At 30.9% G+C, this 21,772-nt stretch overlaps 1 protein-coding gene across 1 annotated transcript; it reads left to right on the forward strand.

Annotated features, from left to right (window-relative positions):
• Positions 1 to 720: 720 nt before the first annotated feature.
• LOC111706619 (protein turtle homolog A) lies at positions 721 to 21,603 on the forward strand. The gene is made up of 10 exons (XM_023479531.1): positions 721 to 776; positions 4,673 to 4,728; positions 5,378 to 5,452; positions 7,285 to 7,362; positions 7,681 to 7,817; positions 12,349 to 12,453; positions 13,625 to 13,730; positions 15,431 to 15,533; positions 18,716 to 18,786; positions 21,162 to 21,603. Exons 1-10 carry the CDS (start codon positions 743 to 745, stop codon positions 21,264 to 21,266), a joined length of 870 nt encoding a protein of 289 aa, XP_023335299.1. The 5' UTR covers positions 721 to 742; the 3' UTR covers positions 21,267 to 21,603.
• The last annotated feature ends 169 nt before the right edge of the window (positions 21,604 to 21,772 follow it).

Genomic DNA, 21,772 nt, shown 5'->3' on the forward strand with positions numbered 1-21,772 from the left:
TTGGGCTGTGAAGATATAGAAGAAATACAGTTTCCGTTTTTCTGATTTTAATAAAAAGAAAGTATTTTATTAATAATTCAGTGTTACCGTGATCGTGCTATTTATCTTAAAGTTTTAAAGCAAGGAAAACAATAAAGAAGAAGAAAAGGTTAATTTGACCTTAGGTAAAGTGCTCGGCGTTGCCCGTGGGATGAAAAAAATTAAATTATTTTAAAAACAAAATTTTAATTTTCTACCCCCGGGGTACCCAGTGAACCCATGGGTTCCCTTAAATAATTTCAGCCCATTTGGTCCAACTGTTTGGACATCTTTGGCTAATATATATACAAATATATATTCATGAGCAAAGAGCTTTATTATAAAGTATACTAGCTGAGTCTTTGTCACAAATTCACATTTACTAAAACCAATTTCTTTGCAACCTAATGGAGTAAACATTGATATTTCAAACTTAGATTATTTGATCTAAGAGAATTCATAGTTTGAAATATGTAACGTCTATGACTTGTTTCACAGATATAAGATTATAAAAACGATGTTTGTGGCAAAGACTTGTTTTATTTACCACAAGTAGGAGAAAAAGCAAAATAATCTGGTTGCATATTAATAATTCAAAACATTTTCCTCTTCAATAAGATGAGCTCTGATAACCTTAAAGATTTCAATATTTGTAAGTGCAATTGAGAGTGAAAGATATTTATATCTTTCATTAAAAATTTCAGATAAAAAATTTTGCTGAAAAATGCTGAGTATTCTTCATATTCTAGGAATTTCAGGTAAAACCAGAAAATTTTTACAAACCCAGGGGTATAATCAATGGGTTAAATTACAGGTAGAATCCTAATCAATTCAGGATTTGATCGTTAGTAATTAAATTTTATCTTACACGTTTATAAAGGCGAAAATGGTTGAAAACTATAGGATATATTTCTTTAACAGTATTGTATGCACTTTAAACATTTCTTCTCAAATATTATTTAGCGCCTAAAATTAAACTTAATTTTGACTGTCAACACTGAATTAAGAATTCATATCATATTATGCAATCATACTTTGAAGGTAATTCATCCTAATTTATCCCTGAAAACTGCATATTTAAGGCGGTTGGTGCAACGGGGTCTTTTGATAAATTTATATACATGAATGCTTTGCTCATTAGCTTTTCTGTTTGGATCAAAGAAACGTCAAATCTATCAAAACGGCGAAATCGGGCATTGAATTTGATTTTAGCAACTCACATGAACCAATGAAAATTAAATATTTAGACCAAGAAAAATCTTGAAATTTATTATTGCTTAAAGAAAATGAGTTTTTACCACAAACTCTGATTTTATAATACTTATATCTTTGCAAGCTGATGGTGTAAACCTTTTAAATTTCAAAATTAGATTATTTGATTTAACAGAATTCATAGTTTGAAATATCTAAGGTCTACGACATTGTGTTGCAAGATATCGGGATTAGAAAATCAGAGTTTGTGGCAAAAACTCAATTCCTTTAAGCGGAAAATCTGCGAATAGCAATTATGCTGAAGAGAAATAGTGAACAGATAAAATTGTTACTAGAAAAAGGACACTTAAAGACGTATTTTAAAAACTCTGTAAAATATTTTTAATTTATCAAAGCTGATAAAGTTTCTGGAATTATGTTGCTGAGGTTGCTTCATGATAAAAGTACACAAACATGTGTCAAAGTTAAGCGGATTGAAGAGATTACTTGAAAATACATTTAGTCTTTATCTTTACTAGAAGGGATTCTTCAGGCATATAAGGTGTATTCTGTATTAAAGGGACTAGAGGACTTGCACACCTCATTCACAACAGTACCCTTTAAACCTTAATCTGGGGAGAATACCTTTAAACCTTAATCTGGGGAGAATACCTTCCTATTTATAGGGTTAAAAGTGTTCATCTGTTAATTTAACCAAATAATTTCTTTGTCATGAAATGCTCAAATCACTTTTTGTAGAGGAACCACAAATAAAAGTCTTTTAAACAAAAACCTGAGTCCGAATTTAATGAATTTGAGCTGCGTCTCAAATCCGCCAATAACCGGTTTCAATCAAGCGACGGCTTAGATCTTCAATTCAATAAAATGTTTAGTGGAATCACTTCGATATTCGAGCCGCGGCTAAAATTCTTTAAATTCGGCCTCTGGCCGGACATCTAATTCATACTTGATCAGAGAAAGTTTTTAAATTAGCATTGTGAATTAGACATGCCATTTTTTAAACTATCTGGCAATTGATGAATGTTTAGATTACACACAAGTTAATGATACTAGTGTTTCAATTTTTATGATACAAGAAGCTGTTGAATTTTTTATCAAATACGAAGTTAAAAAAAAAAAAATTAGCATTTAAAATATTGATAATATAAAAATAAGATATCTCATCTGTCTGTTTATAGTGGGCCTCAATTTTATCTTAATCTAACGATTAAATTAACACAGTTTACACAGAAAAATCTAAAATTTATTGTCAAAGTATCAAAAATACATTTATTGATTTATTAATAAAGTTGGCTGAATATGATTTGAAATGCATTTGTGAATACAGTCCAAATTATCCCTGGATTCTTGATGCAGAAAATCCTTTCTCCGTCTGAATTTTCCGAAGGTGGATTTCAAATTAACTTCCAGACAAATTTGAAATGTAAAAGGTCAAGTTTTCAAGATGGATCAATCTTAATTCTGAAAAATCTTTTAAATTTGTCAATTTTATTCCCTGAGCTCAAAAAGGGCCAAAAAACAAAGTCAGCGAACCATTAAGCTTAGGAAGATATAAAAATGGCAATTTTTTTATTTAAATGACTAAACAAAATTGTTATTTTTGTGTACATATTTTGAGTTATTAAAACAAAGTTTGTAGTAAACACCTACTTCATAACAAGGTCTCGAACATATCTATTTAGGTACAATCCGTCAGCTATCAAAATCAACCACACATTGCCACACAGGGACACAAAATTAGCTTTCAAACAAGCTATAATACATATATCAATCCCATGTGATGGGGACGATCCAACCTGGTTATACATATCAACACAGGGCTACAGTGCTTCAATGCCACACAAGGACACAAGCCTAGCTATCCAACAAGCTAGATATCGATCCCAAATGATGGGGACAATTCGACCTGCTTATCAAACCGGGGTTTTAGGCTAATTATCTGTACAAGCTAGATATAGATACCAAACTATAGGTGACGATCGACCTGAATACAAGTTTCAGGGTTTCAGGTCTACTCTCAAGCAGTAAACAGCACGGAGTTACACTATAGAAGTACAAAGTTGCCAGGACTTGCAGAAGTTACAATTCCTACGATGTTATCTATATAACAAGAATCAGACCGTTACATATTTATCGCACAGTTGAAGTGTGATGTACGTATTTATAAGACTAGAGAGAATAGATATAACGCAGTTCAGCGTAATTTAAGTATGTCGCACGATTTATGCTAATCATGTTAAGTATTCAATTGAAAGACAGTTTCAATGAATAATTGCATTATGTCTGAATTTACAAACACAAGCCTAGCTATCCAACAAGCTAGATATCGATCCCAAATGATGGGGACAATTCGACCTGCTTATCAAACCGGGGTTTAAGTCTAATTATCTGTACAAGCTAGATATAGATACCAAACTATAGGTGACGATCGACCTGCTTATCAAACCAGGGTTTTAGTCTAATTATCTGTACAAGCTAGATATCGATACCAAACTATAGGTGACGATCGACCTGCTTATCAAACCGGGGTTTTAGTCTTATTATCTGTACAAGCTAGATATAGATACCAAACTATAGGTGACGATCGACCTGAATACAAGTTTCAGGGTTTCAGGTCTACTCGATCTCAAGCAGTAAACAGTACGAAGTTACTCTATAGAAGTACAAAGTTGCCAGGACTTGCCGAAGTTACAATTCCTACGATGTTATCTATATAACATGAATCAGACCGTTACATATTTATCGCACAGTTGAAGTTTAATGTACGTATTTATAAGACTAGAGAGAATAGATATAACGCAGTTCAGTGTAATTTAAGTATGTCGCACGATTTATGCTAATCATGTTAAGTATTCAATTGAAAGACAGTTTCAATGAATAATTGCATTATGTCTGAATTTACAACATTAAATCATTAAAAATGTAGAATGAACTGCAAGTTTACAGAATATCATGTTTACACGATTTTTGCTACAAGTTTAGAAAGACTAAACATATTTTACATTTATTACAAGCTTTTGAGATACGTGGTCCCAGTTAGAAATGTTTCATAATATGTTTTTTACCTGTTTTTTATCAACCCTTTGAGAGTAATCGTATTTTTCAGATGAAAATATTTTTTTGTTTTTTAATTTGAATTATGAAGCGGAAAAAAAACTTAATCTAAAAAGCAAAAAGGAATGTCAAATAAAGAAAATAAAATTGAACTACCTTTAAAAACATGTTTTCTGCTGTCAGATGGTTTTAAGCTTAATCCAGATTTCATTTTTAAGTTTAAAACACTGTTGAAGCAAAAATTTCTTAAAACAATTTTCCGAATTTTGTTTGAACATGCTTTCCCTTCTAAGAATAAAAAATAATAAGATGCAAGTTTTTATCTTTGAAGAATTTAAAGTTTTGTTTAAAGAATGAAATACATTAATATTTAATCTTCTCGTTTTAGTTTTTCTGCCTTTCAAGATATCTTTACAAACCAAACCAAACCAGGATATTTGTCAGGTAAATGTTTCTCTAAAACAACAAGTAAATTTGTCAGGTATATGTTTATCTAAAACAAACAAGTATATTTGTTAGGTATATGTTTATCCAAACCAAACCAGGGTCAGGTATATGTTTTCTCCAAACCAAGCCAGGGTAAGGGTNATCAAAACCAAACGAGGGTCAGGTAAGTGTGAATCCAAACCAAACCAGGGTCAGGTATATGTTTATCAAAACCAAACCAGGGTCAGGAAAATGTTTATCAAAACCAAACCAGGGCCAGGTATATGTTTATCAAAACCAAACCAGGGTCCGGAATATGCTTATCAAAATCAAACCAGGGTCAGGTATATGTTTATCCAAACCAAACTAGAGTTAGGTAAGTGTGTATCCAAACTAAACCAGGCTCAGTAAAATGTTTATCAAAACCAAACCAGGTTCAGGTAAATGTTTATCAAAACCAAACCAGGGTCAGGTATATGTTTATCCAAACCCAACCATGGTCAGGTATTTTTGATCCAAACCAAACTAGGGTCAGGTAAGTGTGTATCCAAACCAAACCACGGTCAGGAAAAGGTTTATCAAAACCAAACCAGGTTCAGGTAAATGTTTATCAAAACCAAACCAGGGTCAGTTTTTTGTTTTTTAATGTTAATTATTGTATATTCAGAAGAACGTAACAACACACGCTGGTCTGACAGCTAGGCTGTTCTGCTGTTTGGGAGTTCAGGAGCCAGATTTAGAGGTAGACAACTAGAACACTAGAAAACTAGACAACTATACAACTATAAAACTAGACAGCTAGACAACTAGACAACAAGACAACTAAACAACTAGATAACTATACAACTAGACAGCTAGACGACTAGAAAATTAGACAACTAGATGACTAGACAACTAGACAACTAGACAACTAGAAAACTAGACCGTTAAACAACAACTAGAAAACGAGACAACTAAACACCCCAATGTAATTTTAACCATGCTCATAACGGCATAATTTAAACCCTGCAATCATTGTGTTTCCTGCAGAGTTACATGGCTAAAAGTAATGATTTTAAATGAAGGTTTTCGGATATTCTGAAAGGAGTTTCAAGACTTATCAATATATCATCGTTTTAAGAAATTGTAACATTAATCTTTTGATGATTACATCAAAGTAAATTACAATCTAAAATATATCTTAATGAAATCAAAAATTTCCATAAATGTCAGTGAAAGAAAAAGCTGGTTCATATATATATATATGATGATGTAGAATTAAATTTAAGACAAATTTATACTGTGCCAGTCCCTCCACCCCCCTTCAAAAAATGTTAAAATTTGCTGTACTTCCTAGAATGTTTAATTGTAAATGTGTACTTATAGCTTAACGCTGTAGAATGTTAAGATTTAATAACACTTTATTATAAATTATTGTATACAGTGGAACTGTGTACCCGGAGAACTTACAGTGAAATATTGACTCTAAATTTCCTTTCTTTGGCAAAAAAAATATGTTCAACCTTTACTTTTGCATTTTTGCATTAGAACTACGATGGTAATCATTTTGGCTCGTTAATAATTATTGAAAGTTTTTTTATCTTTTAAGAGGCGCAACAAAAATCTGAGATATGAATCCCATTTAAAAATTTCATACAAGTCAAATTTGACATTGTTAACATTATACATTACAATATTTTTATTCTAACAAAAGATATTAACAAAAACGATTTTTCACAAATAATATCTTTTATCAGAGAGAGAAAAAAATTGCATAATGTAATAAAAATGCGCAAACTTATCGAGAATACCAATCTGCAATTGATAACTTTGATAACTTTGTTTGGCACTTTTATAGTAAAAAAACAGTAAATTTTTAATAACGGTCCTCAAAATAATCACTAAATTTAGAACCCGATTTGAAAAAGGACTTTTGCATATACAATGTTACCCACCAAGGATGAGACTGTAAAGATGACTTGAAACCTTTAATATTACGATTCCAAGTTTAAATTGAGTATTATGTCTTAGACATCCACGAATGCAAAGACTAAAGAATATAATTCAATTCTTTGTGTCCAGTCTGTTCCAAGTTATCTTCTTCCAGCTTTTTGTCAAGTTTAATATTTATAGAAAGAATGTTATCCTAACAATGCTAAAACTATGCCAAGTATAAGAACTGCAGAAAACTTTTAACAGTTTAACTTCTACGGGTCCGCTTGGTTCCACTACAAACACTTTTGCACTCGTCCGTTCTTCTCAAAATACAAAGTTTCGAATCATTCTTTACATTCTCATTTGCGAGACGTGACAGGAAATTATCTTTCTTTTTAAAGTTAGTTTCTTTAGAACTTGGACTTCCTTATTCATTTAAATTGTTATTTCTGATACGAGAGCTTTTGAGTTTTCTTAATCTTGATCTTGATATCCAATGTGGGAACTTTTGAATCGAGGATCAATACTGAATCCTTACATTTTAGTTATTCCTGCAAGAATACGATTACGAATACGATTGACAAGGGATTCGAAAAGGAATTATTTTAGGCCGTACTTATGCAGAAGATCAATTCTTAATTCTGAGATTTGTCTTCCTAGATATCCTGGGTTAGGAGGAGAGATCTTGTAATTCTTAGTCATGGGAGCACAGTGTTTACATCAGATTCAAGAGTTCAGGTAGAAATATAACTCTGCTATGGGAGCACAGTGTTTAAATGGTACCATTATGAATAGGACATGCCACTCTAAAAAGAAAGCTAGGGTCACTTGAAATACCTATAAATTAAGACCTAAAGATGGCTGATGGCTAATGGTTAGGGCTAATAGTAAAGGAAGCTGCCACAATCTCAGATATTTAGTCATATATTCGAAGTTGAAAATGTTCCAGGTTTACACCATTAGATAAAAAAATGTCGGAAAAAAAAATTTGAGTTTGTGGCAAAAACTCAATTTCTGTAGCATAATTGTTTAATGTTTCAATAAAACTGCACTCAGGTGTCTAAGCACGGCACAGGAGTGTGGGAGCTGCGGCTAGGACTGGTTGGTGGGGAGGATGCAGGACGGTACCAGTGCCAGACAAATACAGAACCAAAGGGAGATTGGACGGTCAACCTTGTGGTTCAAGAAACAAGGTAAAATTGGTTCAAATTTACATATTAAAGAAACTGTGGGAGCAACTATAAGAAAAACTTCATGCAAAGGCACTGCCTGATTCACAAAGGTACTATTGAAACTTTTATATCATCAAAAATGTGGAAGATATTTTCGTTTTTCTAGCTCAATAAAAGGTTAATTCTGCAGGAGAAATGCGCAAGTCACTCTTGTAAAGAAACCACAATTAAAACTAAACATGTTTCAAAATTCTAAACATTTATATCTAATTCATAACTAATCCAACATAGCTCTACGGGTACCGTTGTGAATCGGACATTGCCATCTTTGCATGGAGGGGCACTTGAAGTTACGCTTACAGTCCCTTTCAGACCCCTGCTGATCCTTTCAACCTTCAAATTGTAGAAAAATATTTTGTATTCAAATTAAAAATTGATAAGAGCATTTTTAGCACACTTTTCAAGATGACGATTTTTTCTTCATTGTTGAACAGACAAAGAACTAAAGGGTATCTTTGTTGTTCTGGGATGCTAGTGTACACTCTTAGTGTAGGGGTTACTTGAGATTACTTCTTCATAAAGCAAAAAAACTTAATAATTCAATCTAAGAAGAAATTTACTTTTCGTGACTAAACTATAGTCCTTGTTCTCTTTTATAGACTTGTTTTATATATTGTCTTTATGTACTTAAATATTTGGTTCTATAGAATATTCTAAAGAAATTAAAAACAAGTTGTCTAGCTCTGTACAGTTTAGATTTCGTTTAAAACTTCATGCAATATTTCAATAACAAGGCAGCATAACCAATATTTGCATTCAAGAATTGAGTAAATACAAAAAGAAAAGTTTTTGTAAATCTAGGGTTGTAAATCGTTTTTAAAAACGATCGAAAAAAATATTGTTTTTCGTTTCGTCATTATTTTTTTCTTAAAACGATCGTTTCGGTTTAGGAAACAAAATATCGTTTTTTGAGAACGAACCACTTTATTAAGTTTCAAATTACGAAAACGATCGTTTTTTAATAAAAACGAAAAACGATTGTTTTTGAAAAAAGTTCGCTAATGAATCTGAGTATTAAGACAATTAATTTTCATTTTTTTCAGGAAGATAAAGCTATGAAAGTTGTCTTAAAGGTTTTTTTATCCAGACAAATAACCTTAATGCTTACTAACCTTGTGTTTTCTGACAAAAAAAAAATATGAGCTCTGAATTTCCGACCAAAAAATGTTTTTTCTCTTAAAAAGGTTGTTAAAGATCTTTAACGAAGGGTCGTTGTTAACGTTGGTTAACGAAGGGTCGTCGTAAACAGTCCTTAACAATGGGTCGTTTTAAAAATCGAAAGTTTTTTTTCAAAAAAACAAAAAATTATTGTTTCGTTTTTTATTCGTCGATTTTAAAACAAAACGATCCATCCATAGATGGATACATTTTTATATTCCAATAAACAATAAATGGATACAATGAAAATAGTAACACACATCCATATTGCATATTGATTTAAAATAAAATTCTTTAAACATTTTTAGAATACAATTTTTTACCATTAGAAGTCAAAATGAAACAGTCTGTGTTAATAATCAAAAATTTCAAAGGAAACTTGCTGGAATAAACGTTTATGAAAACTTTGATTCCTGCACAGTTTTGTAAAGTATAAATGCGTAAGTTTAGGATTAGTTTTGAAATTTGAAGTTCTATATTTCAAATTGTTTTCCAATAATGCTGTACTTTTTCTACTTTGCGCCTATAATCAATTAAATTGTTTGACTCATTTAGATCATATCCAGTTCAGTCCAATTTCTGTTCTATCCTGTTCCATCCTGTTCCTTTTCCATCCTTTTTCCTGTTTTATTCTGTTAGCACCCTGTAGTTGTCTTCACTGTACCTTTCATTCTGTTCCTGTTCTATTCTATTCCTGTTCAATCCTTTACTCTTCTCCTTCCTACTTCTGTTCTATCCTATTCTTTGTTTCTTCCTATTCCTGGTTTGTTCCATTTCTGTTCAATCCTGTTCCTGTTCCATTTTATTAATATTCCTTCCTATTCCTGTTCCATCCTGTTCCTGTTCCATCGTATTCCTGTTTCATCCTGTTCCTGTTCCATACTAATACTATTCCATCCTGTTCCTGTTCCATCCTTTTCCTGTTCCCTCCTGTTCCTGTTCCATTAAATTCCTGTTCCATCCTGTTACTATTACATTCTATTCCTGTTTCTTCTTTTTCCTGTTCCATTCTGTTTCTGTTCCATTCTATTCCTGTTCCATCCTATTCCTGTTCAATCCTATTCCTGTTTCTTCTTTTTCCTGTTCCATTCTGTTTCTGTTCCATTCTATTCCTGTTCCGTCCTTTTCCTGTTCAATCCTTTTCCATCTCCTTCCTATTCCTGTTCCATCCTATTCCTGATCCATTCTTTACATCTACCATAATTCATATTGAAAAATGTCTCAACTTAAAGAATCCGATTTTAAAACAATTCTCTAGGCCCGGACCTTTCTCCTCGGGAGCCCTGTAAGGTGTTTTTAGAATTTCCCGTTTTATCAATTTGTATCTTGCTGAAGGAACTTTTATTTTACCCTCCTTATATCTTAACCAACCTGATGCAGAAGAAATATTTTTTTTACAAACTGTAAAAATTCTGCTAGATCAAAAAGTCTAAGTTCTAAAAATCAAAGAGTTAACGTTGCCTATCCGTATCCAATAAATGTTAAAACGGACCTCACATGACCCCAGGGAATGTTTTTGGATGCTCAAAATTACAAAATGTATGCACACAAGTAAGTGTTTTAGTCAAATTTTAAAGATGCGCAAAAAAATATTATTAAATCCGTGATTTTTTTTGTTATTGTTTCAATTTTACAAAGAGAAGATATTCACTTGATATGCCACGATAAAAGGTTGAAATATCAGATGGGTGCGAAGCGTCCTAAAAGCCGAGAAGTTAAATAAGGAAAAGAACATTATTGTTTTAGGCGAATAATCAGTTTCTTTCTTTAACTTTCTTTCTTATCTTATAAACAATATATTTAGCAGGAAGTCTTTTAAAATTTTGTCGATACTTATAAAAGAAGCAATTCATTTTCCAACAACATTACACTTAGTTTATTGTATACTATGTGAGAAAATGCGGCTGTTTGGCTCAATTCTAGCAAAAAAATGACTCATTAAATGAGACATTATGGATTAGAGCTGAGCATGTTGTTGTGAAGAATGAAGAGAAATAAATCTAATCCTACTTAATATTTAAACAGTAAATGTGTAGTCCCACACAGAATACTATTATATCCTAAGCTTGAACTGGAAAATATAACAATTCTCTAGCTAAACCTGCAGTGCTGGGCGTCAAGCTCCTTTTTTCAAACGTTATATGTTAAATTAACATAACGGATATGTTCAACAAATAACCATTAGTTTTCTACAAATAACGGAATTTTACACCAATTTTTAAAAATCCTTACAGAACTTTGTGTCTTTCGTCCAACCCTGCTCTAAACTACCCAAAACATATAAGCTTTTATTTTGAATAATCTTTTTTGTTTTTTTATTTTCTTGTGATTTTTAACAAAATTTTTTTTTTTTTTATCGATTTTGATGGTTATTATATATCGATAGAACTGACAAGAGTAAACCCAGACAGAAATATACTTTCAATAAATGTGAAACTAACATCTACTTTTTTACTCTTCAGAGGTTTGGTCCATCAACATCACCGAATTTTAAAGTTAAGATTGAGTTGGCATAAGAATCAATTAACTTCACGGTTATTTCTGTTCGGTTTTTTAAGGAATTTTCATCAATTTTAAAAGCTTTCCATTCATTTATAGAACTTGCCTAATGCCCATCCTTAGTTGAGTTCTTGTAGGAAATAGGAAATAAATGTAAAGTTTAAAATAATCTGTTAGTTAACTCTGTTCTACTTATTGCTGCATCCAGGAAAGAAGAGAGGCAACATTTTGATATAAATATTAACCCTATTATTTAACCCTATCCCGATTTAAACCCTATTTTTGTCTAATTTAGATTGGGAGGATTCTCTCTCTGGTTAGTTCGGGGTGCCCCTCCCCCCCGAAAAAATAAAATTAATGCACTTTTTATTTAAGAAGCAGAAAATGCATATCATAGCTGACTGTTAATGAATTATAGAAGAGAATGAAATCATAATTTCTATAAAAATATACAATCTTAATGAGACTTCCAGTTTCCGATGTCGGGGTTCATATTTATAGACCTGACTAAAGGTTTAAATTATAAAAAATATAGTAAACGTACAAGCCATTATAAAAATATTCTTAATGAAATTGCTGTCTTTGTGATTACGTCGTATTTTAAGCTTGAACAGAGTTTGATTCTAATATGTCCAGCATCCTTTGCTTTAGCAGAAAAAATGCCTTTTCTAGAGACCCCCAATTGAAAATAATCGATTTTTTAAATTATTAACATGGATGTCTAATTTCTACTTGATCAGGAAAAATTTTTAATGGTATACATTGTGAATCGGACATGGCACTATCTGAATGGAGTGTCATGTGTACAGACCTTTAATTAAAAAACTAAATCTAGAGCTGAGGTGACCGGCCCAAAGGAACTGTACCTGAAGGCTGGAAGTGCGCTGCGGCTAGTGTGCAGGGTCAACCTAGGTCCATCAGGTCCAGACCAACATTTCAGGTAACTTTAAAATGGTTTAAAGTTGTTTTTATTTTTGATATTTATTTTCATACCAACCTGGTGATGTCAAAATATGCAAGAATCCTAAACGTAGTACAGTGGTGTTTAACCCATGTAATTTGTTTGGGTTTGCAATTTAAAATGTCCACGACAAAAGGTTACAAAGGCATAAGGATTATGAAATTAAAGCGCTGTACAGAAATATAATTTTAAAAAATCGTCTTTATTGAAAATTAAAAATAGGATATTAGATCTATTCAGTTTAGTGATTACAGTTTATATAAGAGACTTAGCACACTAATACTGCAAATATTGAACAATGAACAGGAATATAATACAAGCTTGGGAACCCAGCTTTGCCTAAATAAATTCAACTGATATTTTTTAAAATAAGCTATGATGATTACCGAGGTTCGACAAACGTCCCCAATCAAAATTTGGGGCAAATCGGTTAAGGGGTTCTTGAGTTATGTTTATACTATATCTTGAAAACCCTGGTTTTACTAGATCGAAATTGTATTCTTAAACCCCAGCTAACTGATATCCTACAGGGTCAAACCACAAACTATGGACATTTCAAAGACAACAATGTATTCAATAATTTTCTCTCATTGATATAGGATACAAATAATGGAATAAAAGATACAAATATCATAACCATTTCAGGGATACGGAAAGCTGGATAAAAATAACAAAAAACAAAATATAATTATTTCTGGGATAATTCATACAGAATACATTTCCCCGGGATACCGGATGCATGTTACATGATACAGTATACATTATACAAAATACAGTATATATGTAAATATTTCAGGGATATCGGATACATGTTACATGATATAGTTCACATTATACAAGATACAGTTTTTATGTAAATATTTCAGGGATATCGGATACAAGTTACATAATACAGTACACATCATACAAGAAACAGTATATATGTAAAAATTTCAGGGATACCGGATACATGTTACATGATACAGTACACATCATACAAGATACAGTATATATTTAAAAATGTCAGGGATACCGGATACATGTTACATGATACAGTAAACATTATACAAGATAAAGTATATATATGTAAATATTTCAGGGATTCAGAATTCATGTTACATGATACAGTATACATTATACAAGATACAGTATATATCTGTAAATATTTCAGGGATACCGGAGTGCTACACTGGTTCCAAGATCAGAGATTACTGGATCCTGAAGTAAAGAATAATTCTAGAATATCCTCCCATACTCATCTAGATAAAATATACCAGGTAAAAATTCTAGAATATTCTAACATACTCATCTAGATAAAATATACTAGGTGATAATTCTAGAATATTTTCACATACTCATCTAGATAAAATATACTAGGTAATAATTATAGAATATTCTCCCACACTCATCTAGATAAAATTTACCAGGCAATACTTCTAGAATATTCTCCCATACTCATCTAGATAAAATATACCAGGCAATAATTCTAGAATATTCTCACACACTCATCTAGATAAAATTTACCAGGCAATACTTCTAGAATATTCTCCCATACTCATCTAGATAAAATTTACCAGGCAATAATTCTAGAATATTCTCCCATACTCATCTAGATAAAACATACTAGGTAATAATTCTAGAATATTCTCCCATACTCATCCAGATAAAATATACCAGGTAATAATTCTAGAATATTCTCCCATACTCATCACTCATCTAGATAAAATATACAAGGGAATAATTCTAGAATATTCTCCCATACTCATCTAGATAAAATATACCAGGCAATAATTCTAGAATATTCTCCCATAATCATCTAGATAAAATATACCAGGTAATAATTCTAGAATATTCTCACACACTCATCTAGATAAAATATACCAGGTAATAATTCTAGAATATTCTCCCATACTCATCTAGATAAAATATACCAGGTAATAATTCTAGAATATTCTCACATACTCATCTAGATTAAATATACTAGGTATCAATTCTAGAATATTCTCCCATACTCATCTAGATAAAATATACCAGGTAATAATTCTAGAATATTCTCTCATACTCATCTAGATAAAATATACTAGGTAATAATTCTAGAATATTCTCCCATACTCATCTAGATAAAATATACCAGGCAATAATTCTAGAATATTCTCCTATACTCATCTAGATAAAATATACCAAGCAATAATTCTAGAATATTCTCCCATACTCATCTAGATAAAATATACCAGGCAATGATTCTAGAATATTCTCACACACTCATCTAGATAAAATATAAATAATTCTAGAATATTCTCCCATACTCATCTAGATAAAATATACCAGGCAATGATTCTAGAATATTCTCACACACTCATCTAGATAAAATATATCAGGTAATAATTCTAGAATATTCTCACATACTCATAGCTAGATAAAATATCTATTGCTTTTTATCCAGGCAATAATTCTAGCATATTCTCACACACTCATCTAGATAAAATATATCAGGTAATAATTCTAGAATATTCTCACATACTCATAGCTAGATAAAATATCTATTGCTTTTTATTTTTTAAACATCCCATGAAGGTTACTCAAAAGTAATTTAAAATAAATATAAATCTATTTCTTAATATGATGATTTTACTTTAATATTTAAAGGAGTACCACCCCTTGATAAAAACTATTCACAGTTAAAAAAAAATAAGAGATTAACTATTAAACTCGTTGCAAACAAGGAGAGGTTTTTTTCCGACATGTAGTTTTAATAATATTTTCCCTAATGAATATATAAGAGCAAAAAGACGGAAAAGGATCTAATCCTAAATAAAAGGATTATTTTTACGCCATTTAAAAAAAAAGAGAACAAAGTTTTTTAATAACAAAATTACTAGTATCTGAACAAAGTTATATTTTCATATCAAAAGTTCAATTCAAACATAAGTTTTGTTATTTTTGATAAACTTTCTTATACAATTTAAAATTTGTTCAGGGTTGGTTGAATATAGACAGGACAGTGCCTGGGGACTCCGGAAACTATACTTGTGTTCCATCATATTCTACACCTGACTGGGTTATAGTTCATATAATAAAAGGTCAGAGAAGAAACTGTCGTTGAAAAAAAAAGACATTTTTTCAATTTTCCAAATACGAGATAAAGATTGTTTTTAGAAATCAAACGCTTTTGAAAGTACAAAAAGATCTTTATTTGCTTTTCAAAATGAAAACAAAACTTAAAGATTGATTTCAAAAATCTAAAACTAAAAGATTGCTTTTTAAACTAAGACACCATCTTTTTTTGCTTCTCTTAGATTTTTATATTTCAAACTATGTTTAACTTAAAAAATTTATTTTATTTAAATTTTACAATATTTTTGAATATCTATATGATATCAGATGGAAATATTTTTAGATTTCTATATTTCTTGTTCTTCATTTTTTCTTGATCGTCTATCCTTCAATCATACTTCGGCTAATTTTGAAAATAAAACGAAATTAATTTTTTTAATGTCCTTGTAACTAGCCAATTTATAAGAAAGAACTATTCCTCTGAACCCTGTATTCTAAAAATTATACTGAATTCTTGATGTCACGGTGGGGGTAGTATGCAATTCTGAAGTGTTGCAAACATGAACAATGTACAGATAAGAAAAATAAAGTTTGATTGAGAAATTAATTATTTGTTATTTATAATTTATATAGACATTTCTAAATTTTTGAAAATATAAAAAGCAGAAAAAAGACCGTCAATAAGAATGTAAATGAATGAATTTTGAGGTTGAAGATTGATCAAAGAAGTCACTTTAAATCTTCTTTTGAAAGATTCAGCGCTGAAAATTGGTTGAACATGATTGGAATCTATTCTGAAAACCAGTGGTCCATGATTATGAATATACAGTGGTAATCATAAAACTGAATCAAGTAATAACTTTAAATAGTTCTATGAAAAAGAAATTTAGCCATTGTGCAGTGTGCACAGACAAATTTTTACTAAATCAGTTGATTTTTAATATCGAGTAAGACTTTCAAATTTTTCTTGAAATATTTGTTCTACCTCATCAATTAAAAGGCCTGTCTTGAATATGTTTGTGTACTTGATTTTGACCTTTTTCTAAGAATGACGGGGATATACTTAAACATCATGCTAAATTAAAGTTTAATTATTTAATACTTTGGCAAATCATATTATTATAAAGTTCGTGTTAAAGGATACTTGGAATTGCATTTTAAACTTTTAGCAATGCAGATCTTACTTGAATTGTCGATAGAAAACATGCAAAGTATGATTGGCACCTTTTAACTTATTGGATAATGGAATTAAAAATTATCATTTAGAAGGAAAATTTCAAATACGACTTTACGACCTCGCGGTTCAACTAGTTTTGATTTTCCACACAAGTATAAATAAGCAAATTCACATGGTTTTATAATTTTGATAAAAAAAAATTCGGAAAAAAGATGAGTTATATTGGAAATATTGGATTGTATTCTTTATACGTACATGGAATTCATCACAATTGAGAAACAACTTAGAATTCGTCTCTAATTTAGCAGCTATCTAATAATACAATTTGAAGCAAAAATGTCAAACAACTGCTATGCTAATAGGCTTGCAGAGCGCTTAACGACTATCATTTAGCAACAATTCAAGCGTTTAAATATTTCTTTTCATGCGGTTATTTTTATTTGTAATTCCTAAACTTCAGATCAAATCGACATTTTATCAAAGATAAGACTGCTCATTCATTCCTATATAGGAATAGGTACCGTTCTATTCTGAGAAACAATATCTCTCAAATTTGCTAAGAAAAGAAAATGCATGAAAAATATTCAAATATTTTACATTTTATGCCGCCCTTGAATTTTTAGTGCGATCTTTACAAATCCTATCAACATTTATCAGATGCATAGTGTATCCACGCCTTAAACGTCTTTCCAGACGTCTTTCAACGCTTCCCATGCCTTACCACATCTTTCCATGCCAATCCAGGCCTTTACAGGCCTTTTTTACGCATTTTATACGGCTTTCCAACCCTTTCCATGTCTACGCAAGTCTTGGCTATCATTTATCAAGAGAAATTCTTTAAGAAAGAAAACCAAGCTTTTTCGTTGCAATGGCTTTATTTATATATAGTTTCACAATTTAAAAACTTTTAAAAGTTTGACCCAGTCGTACCGGGAGGTAGATATTAGCTATAGACACTAAATGAAAGTCGAGATATTTCATTGCAATTTACAAGAAAACTAATATGTCATGATGACCAAATATTTAAAAAAAAATAGTTTTTAATTTTGTTAAAATTCTTAAAAACTATTCAATAAGCTATTAAATGCGCGCAACATAACAAATCCGATTTTTTTTTTACTTTTTCGTCTAATATGAAAACTATACGTTGAACTTATACGGGGGGTGCTAAATATAGGATTTTCTCTTTTTAAATTGCAATAAATAGGAAAGGATAATAACAAAAATTAACTTTCCTCCCATTTATCTAAAAATTATATTTTACAAATCTGTGATTAAAATCAGGCTATTATAAGGGATGTTCACAATTCACCCCAAAAATTATTTTACTAATTCAGGAATGATTAAGGTCCTATAGCTTGTACCTTTTTTTATATTTTTTATATTATTAACTAAAAAATACGAGATAATACAAATTCACGATTCGCTATATAGTTTGGACCCGCTTAACCAGAGGAGGTTGTTTTTAAATTGATTGGCTCATTTTAAGCGAATGAGAATTGTAAATGATTACGTGATTGTACTTTACAATGCACATTTTAAACTTAATAATGATGATATATTAGGAAAAAGGTAATAAGGTGGTGAGGAAGTTTATGAGAAAGGGAGGGTACTCAGCGGAAGGGTAACATATGTTATTAAAAACATGTTTATGAACAGGGCGAAGAAGGTAGTAAAGACTAAGTTTATCCACATGATAAACAGTTTTTTTTTTACAGATTTAACTTGAATAACTATCTACATAGAACATGGCGACTTTTCTTTTAAATCAATCAAATTCCATATTTTTGGAAATAACGCGGAGAGAACACATTCTAGCGGTGATAAAATGAAACATAAAAAGGATTGTCGCTGATTCATGATTCATAATCATGTCAATTAACTTGCTATGTGCATTATATACTTTTAATGTGACTAATTTCATTGCTTTACTAATATTGATGTTGACTTATTTGGACTGCGGACTTCGACTTTATTGCCAGACTACCAAACAGGTTCTATATTTTTTTTTCTAAAATTAGAATATTTAAGATGAGAAGGATCCTGCTGGACTTCAAGATGGAGCTGGAGCACCTGGTGGAGCACAATCTAGTCTTGATCAGGTAGTTCATTCTTGGGACCCAATTTTATGAATTTGATCTGCTTCGCTGAACTACCTTCTGCCGGTTCAAATTTGAACCACCGATTTAAAGTTAAAATTAAGGAATGAGTTAAATCGGTGATCCAAATTTGAATAATAAGTAAATACATTTAGCTGGAAGACATATATGGGCGCGGTGCCGCAATATTATGTTTGTCAATTGCGGACATTAAAGTATACGGGTGTGGCGTGCCTTTCCCCCCTTGATTCACATTGACTTTAGAGTTTAGAATTATAGTAGAAACCTGAAAAAAAAATTTCACACAAGAATTTTCAAATAAAATAAATGATTTTTATCTTAATCGTCGATTCTAGTTAAAATTGTACAGTTGCATTTCAAATCAATAATGGTCCATGGATTACAAAACGCCAGTTTAAATAACTGTTTCTTTGAGAAATATGGGAAATTAATTCTAAACCTGATTATTTTCCTACCATCTCCAGATTTTTATTATTTTGTTTAGCATAATTACATTTTCTCACAAAAACATCCAGAATTAGTCGTCAGAAGCACAAATTGCGGAAGAAAAAATTCCGGAAGTGAAAATTCTGGGGAAAAAAAAAAACAAGTTTTCTGAAGAAACAGACAAAGCTATTACCATCTAATTAGTATCTCACCCCGGACTAACCAGAGTGGGAAGCATTCGGTTTCTTTATTTAAAATCATACGTATTTTTGTCTATAATGTTCTTATTAATTCAAAGCGAATATGCAGACAAAAAAGTTTTTAAGAAAAAAAGGCTAAAAGATCATGTATAATTGTTCAAGTTGTGATTGAAAGTCACAGCTTTCTGAAATATATCCAGATCCGTTAAATTTACATGATAGTATCTATAGTAGCTAAACCATATATAAAAACCCATGAATAAATTACCGATTCGATTATTTTTTATCTGACAGTTCTTTCAAGAAAACTTGATAAAAAATTGTTCACCAAGAATGAGAAAGTATTTTCTGAAACATGGATGCACTTAGTTAGTGTCCATGTGACGTGATACAGATTTACAATTACTTTTTCTGTTGGTTCGTTTGTGTGTGTGTGAAAACCTTTTCTCCACCCCTGTTAATTAAGTAAATAAATCAACAATTAGGTTGTAAAGAAGAAAAGAAAATATCCAAGTTATGTAAAAACCTTGAGCATTATCCCACCTTCTCCCTGATATAGACTTCTCAGGAAATAAAGTTCTAAAAAATGTTGTAGAAACTTTACTTATTTAGGAAAAGAAACAAAGTTAAAGTTTGTTGTATATAATACTCTTTATAAAATGTATAAGGTGTACTTCTTAAGAATTTGTAACACATTATTACAATCATTTTTAGGTTCTAAAAAATTAATTTTTTAAGAACATTTTTTTTATTCCAAATCTGTATTTTAACCCTATCCCTGCTGGGGTACTTGAAAACCAGGATACGCTGGGGGGGGGGTCAATTTGTCCCCCCCCCCCTCTAAATCCCATGTTTTATGTCCAAATATGACAAATGATACATCATTAGAAAGCTCTTGTGCTCTACTTTTAGAATCTGCAAAAAATTTTGCAAATTTGCGAAAATTGAATTTTTTATCGCAAAATCCAGTTTTATAGTAAAAATGTTTGCAAAAAAAAAATTGTCCAAAAAATGACAAATTATACATTTTTGAAAAGCCCTTGACCATGCCATTTCAAATATGCAAAAATTTTTGCAAAATTTTAATTAACCTGATTTTTAATCAAGAAAAACTAAAAATGTGCAAATTTCCTTTGACAGGTTGTTTGCAAAAAATTTGCAATTTTTTTCGCAAAACTTGTGCAATCCGTTTCCTTATGTCATACGCTTTCCAAAAAGCTAAATTTTATCAAAATCTGACAAGTGAAAGTGGGTCAAAACAAAGATTTAGTTTGTTACAGGCAAAAGCAGTCATTCAGGCAGTGTGCCTGAGGACTCAGGCAGTTAGTATTAAAGCCCGGTTTTAGCCCTCAAGGGAGGGCTTTGGGTATGTAAGAAAAGTCAGAAAATTTCAACAGCCTCAGACCAATACTTTTTGAGTTATGTAAAAAAAACTAAAGGGGGGGGTCAAATTGACCCCCCCCCAGCGGGAATAGGGTTAAGAGTTAAACTAATATTCGCTGTTTTGTAAAGGAACTAAGTAATTGCCAAAAAATCTCATCTTTGCAATGCAACCCGATATCATAAACCTTTGATATTTCAATCCATGGATTCTGTTCAAAGTTTAAATATTGCAAAGATATTGGATTATGGTAATATTTCAGTTCATTTTGTCATAAACGTACATCTAAAATATTCTTATTTATATAAAATCATTTAAACTTTTAATAAAATAATTCATTGATATTTCAGGGTTCAACTCCTTCTCTAGTGGTTCTTGTTTTCTTCTGCTTACAGCATCAAGTATATAGATTACAATGTTTAGCAGTTCTTTGGATTCTTAGTACATATATATAATAATCTTATTGTATTTAGCTACAGTGAACGCCGTTTATATTAATACAATAAAGACGACTTTTCTATTTAGTTTTTTTCCAACAAGATTTTTTCAAATTACAAGTTTAAAAGTTATATAAAGAGAAGGTTAAATTTAATTGACATCTTTTCTTTTTTCCATGCTGTCTGAAAGCTTGGTAGGAATCTAAAAAAATGTCGTCTCTTTTGTATTAATATATACGAGAACGACTCTATCTAATACTCTTCACTGTACCTTATTTAAACAGTGGCCGAATTTAAAGAATTTGAGCGGCGGTTTAAATTTAAGCCGCGGCTTAAATATGGTTGGTTCCACTTAAAATTGTATCAAATGTTTCAAGATTTAAACCGGCGCTTAATTTAAACCGGGTTTTGGCAGATTTAAACCGGGGCTCAAATTCTTTAAATTCCATCTCAGATACAAGTTTTAGAAATGTTGTATTTTCTTAGATTTAAAGATGAGAAATTTAACTGAGTTTACGTTTGTT

This window comes from Eurytemora carolleeae, unplaced genomic scaffold (genome assembly GCF_000591075.1).
Source record: "Eurytemora carolleeae unplaced genomic scaffold, Eaff_2.0 scaffold473, whole genome shotgun sequence".
In the NCBI taxonomy this organism is placed as follows: Eukaryota; Metazoa; Arthropoda; class Copepoda; order Calanoida; family Temoridae; genus Eurytemora; species Eurytemora carolleeae.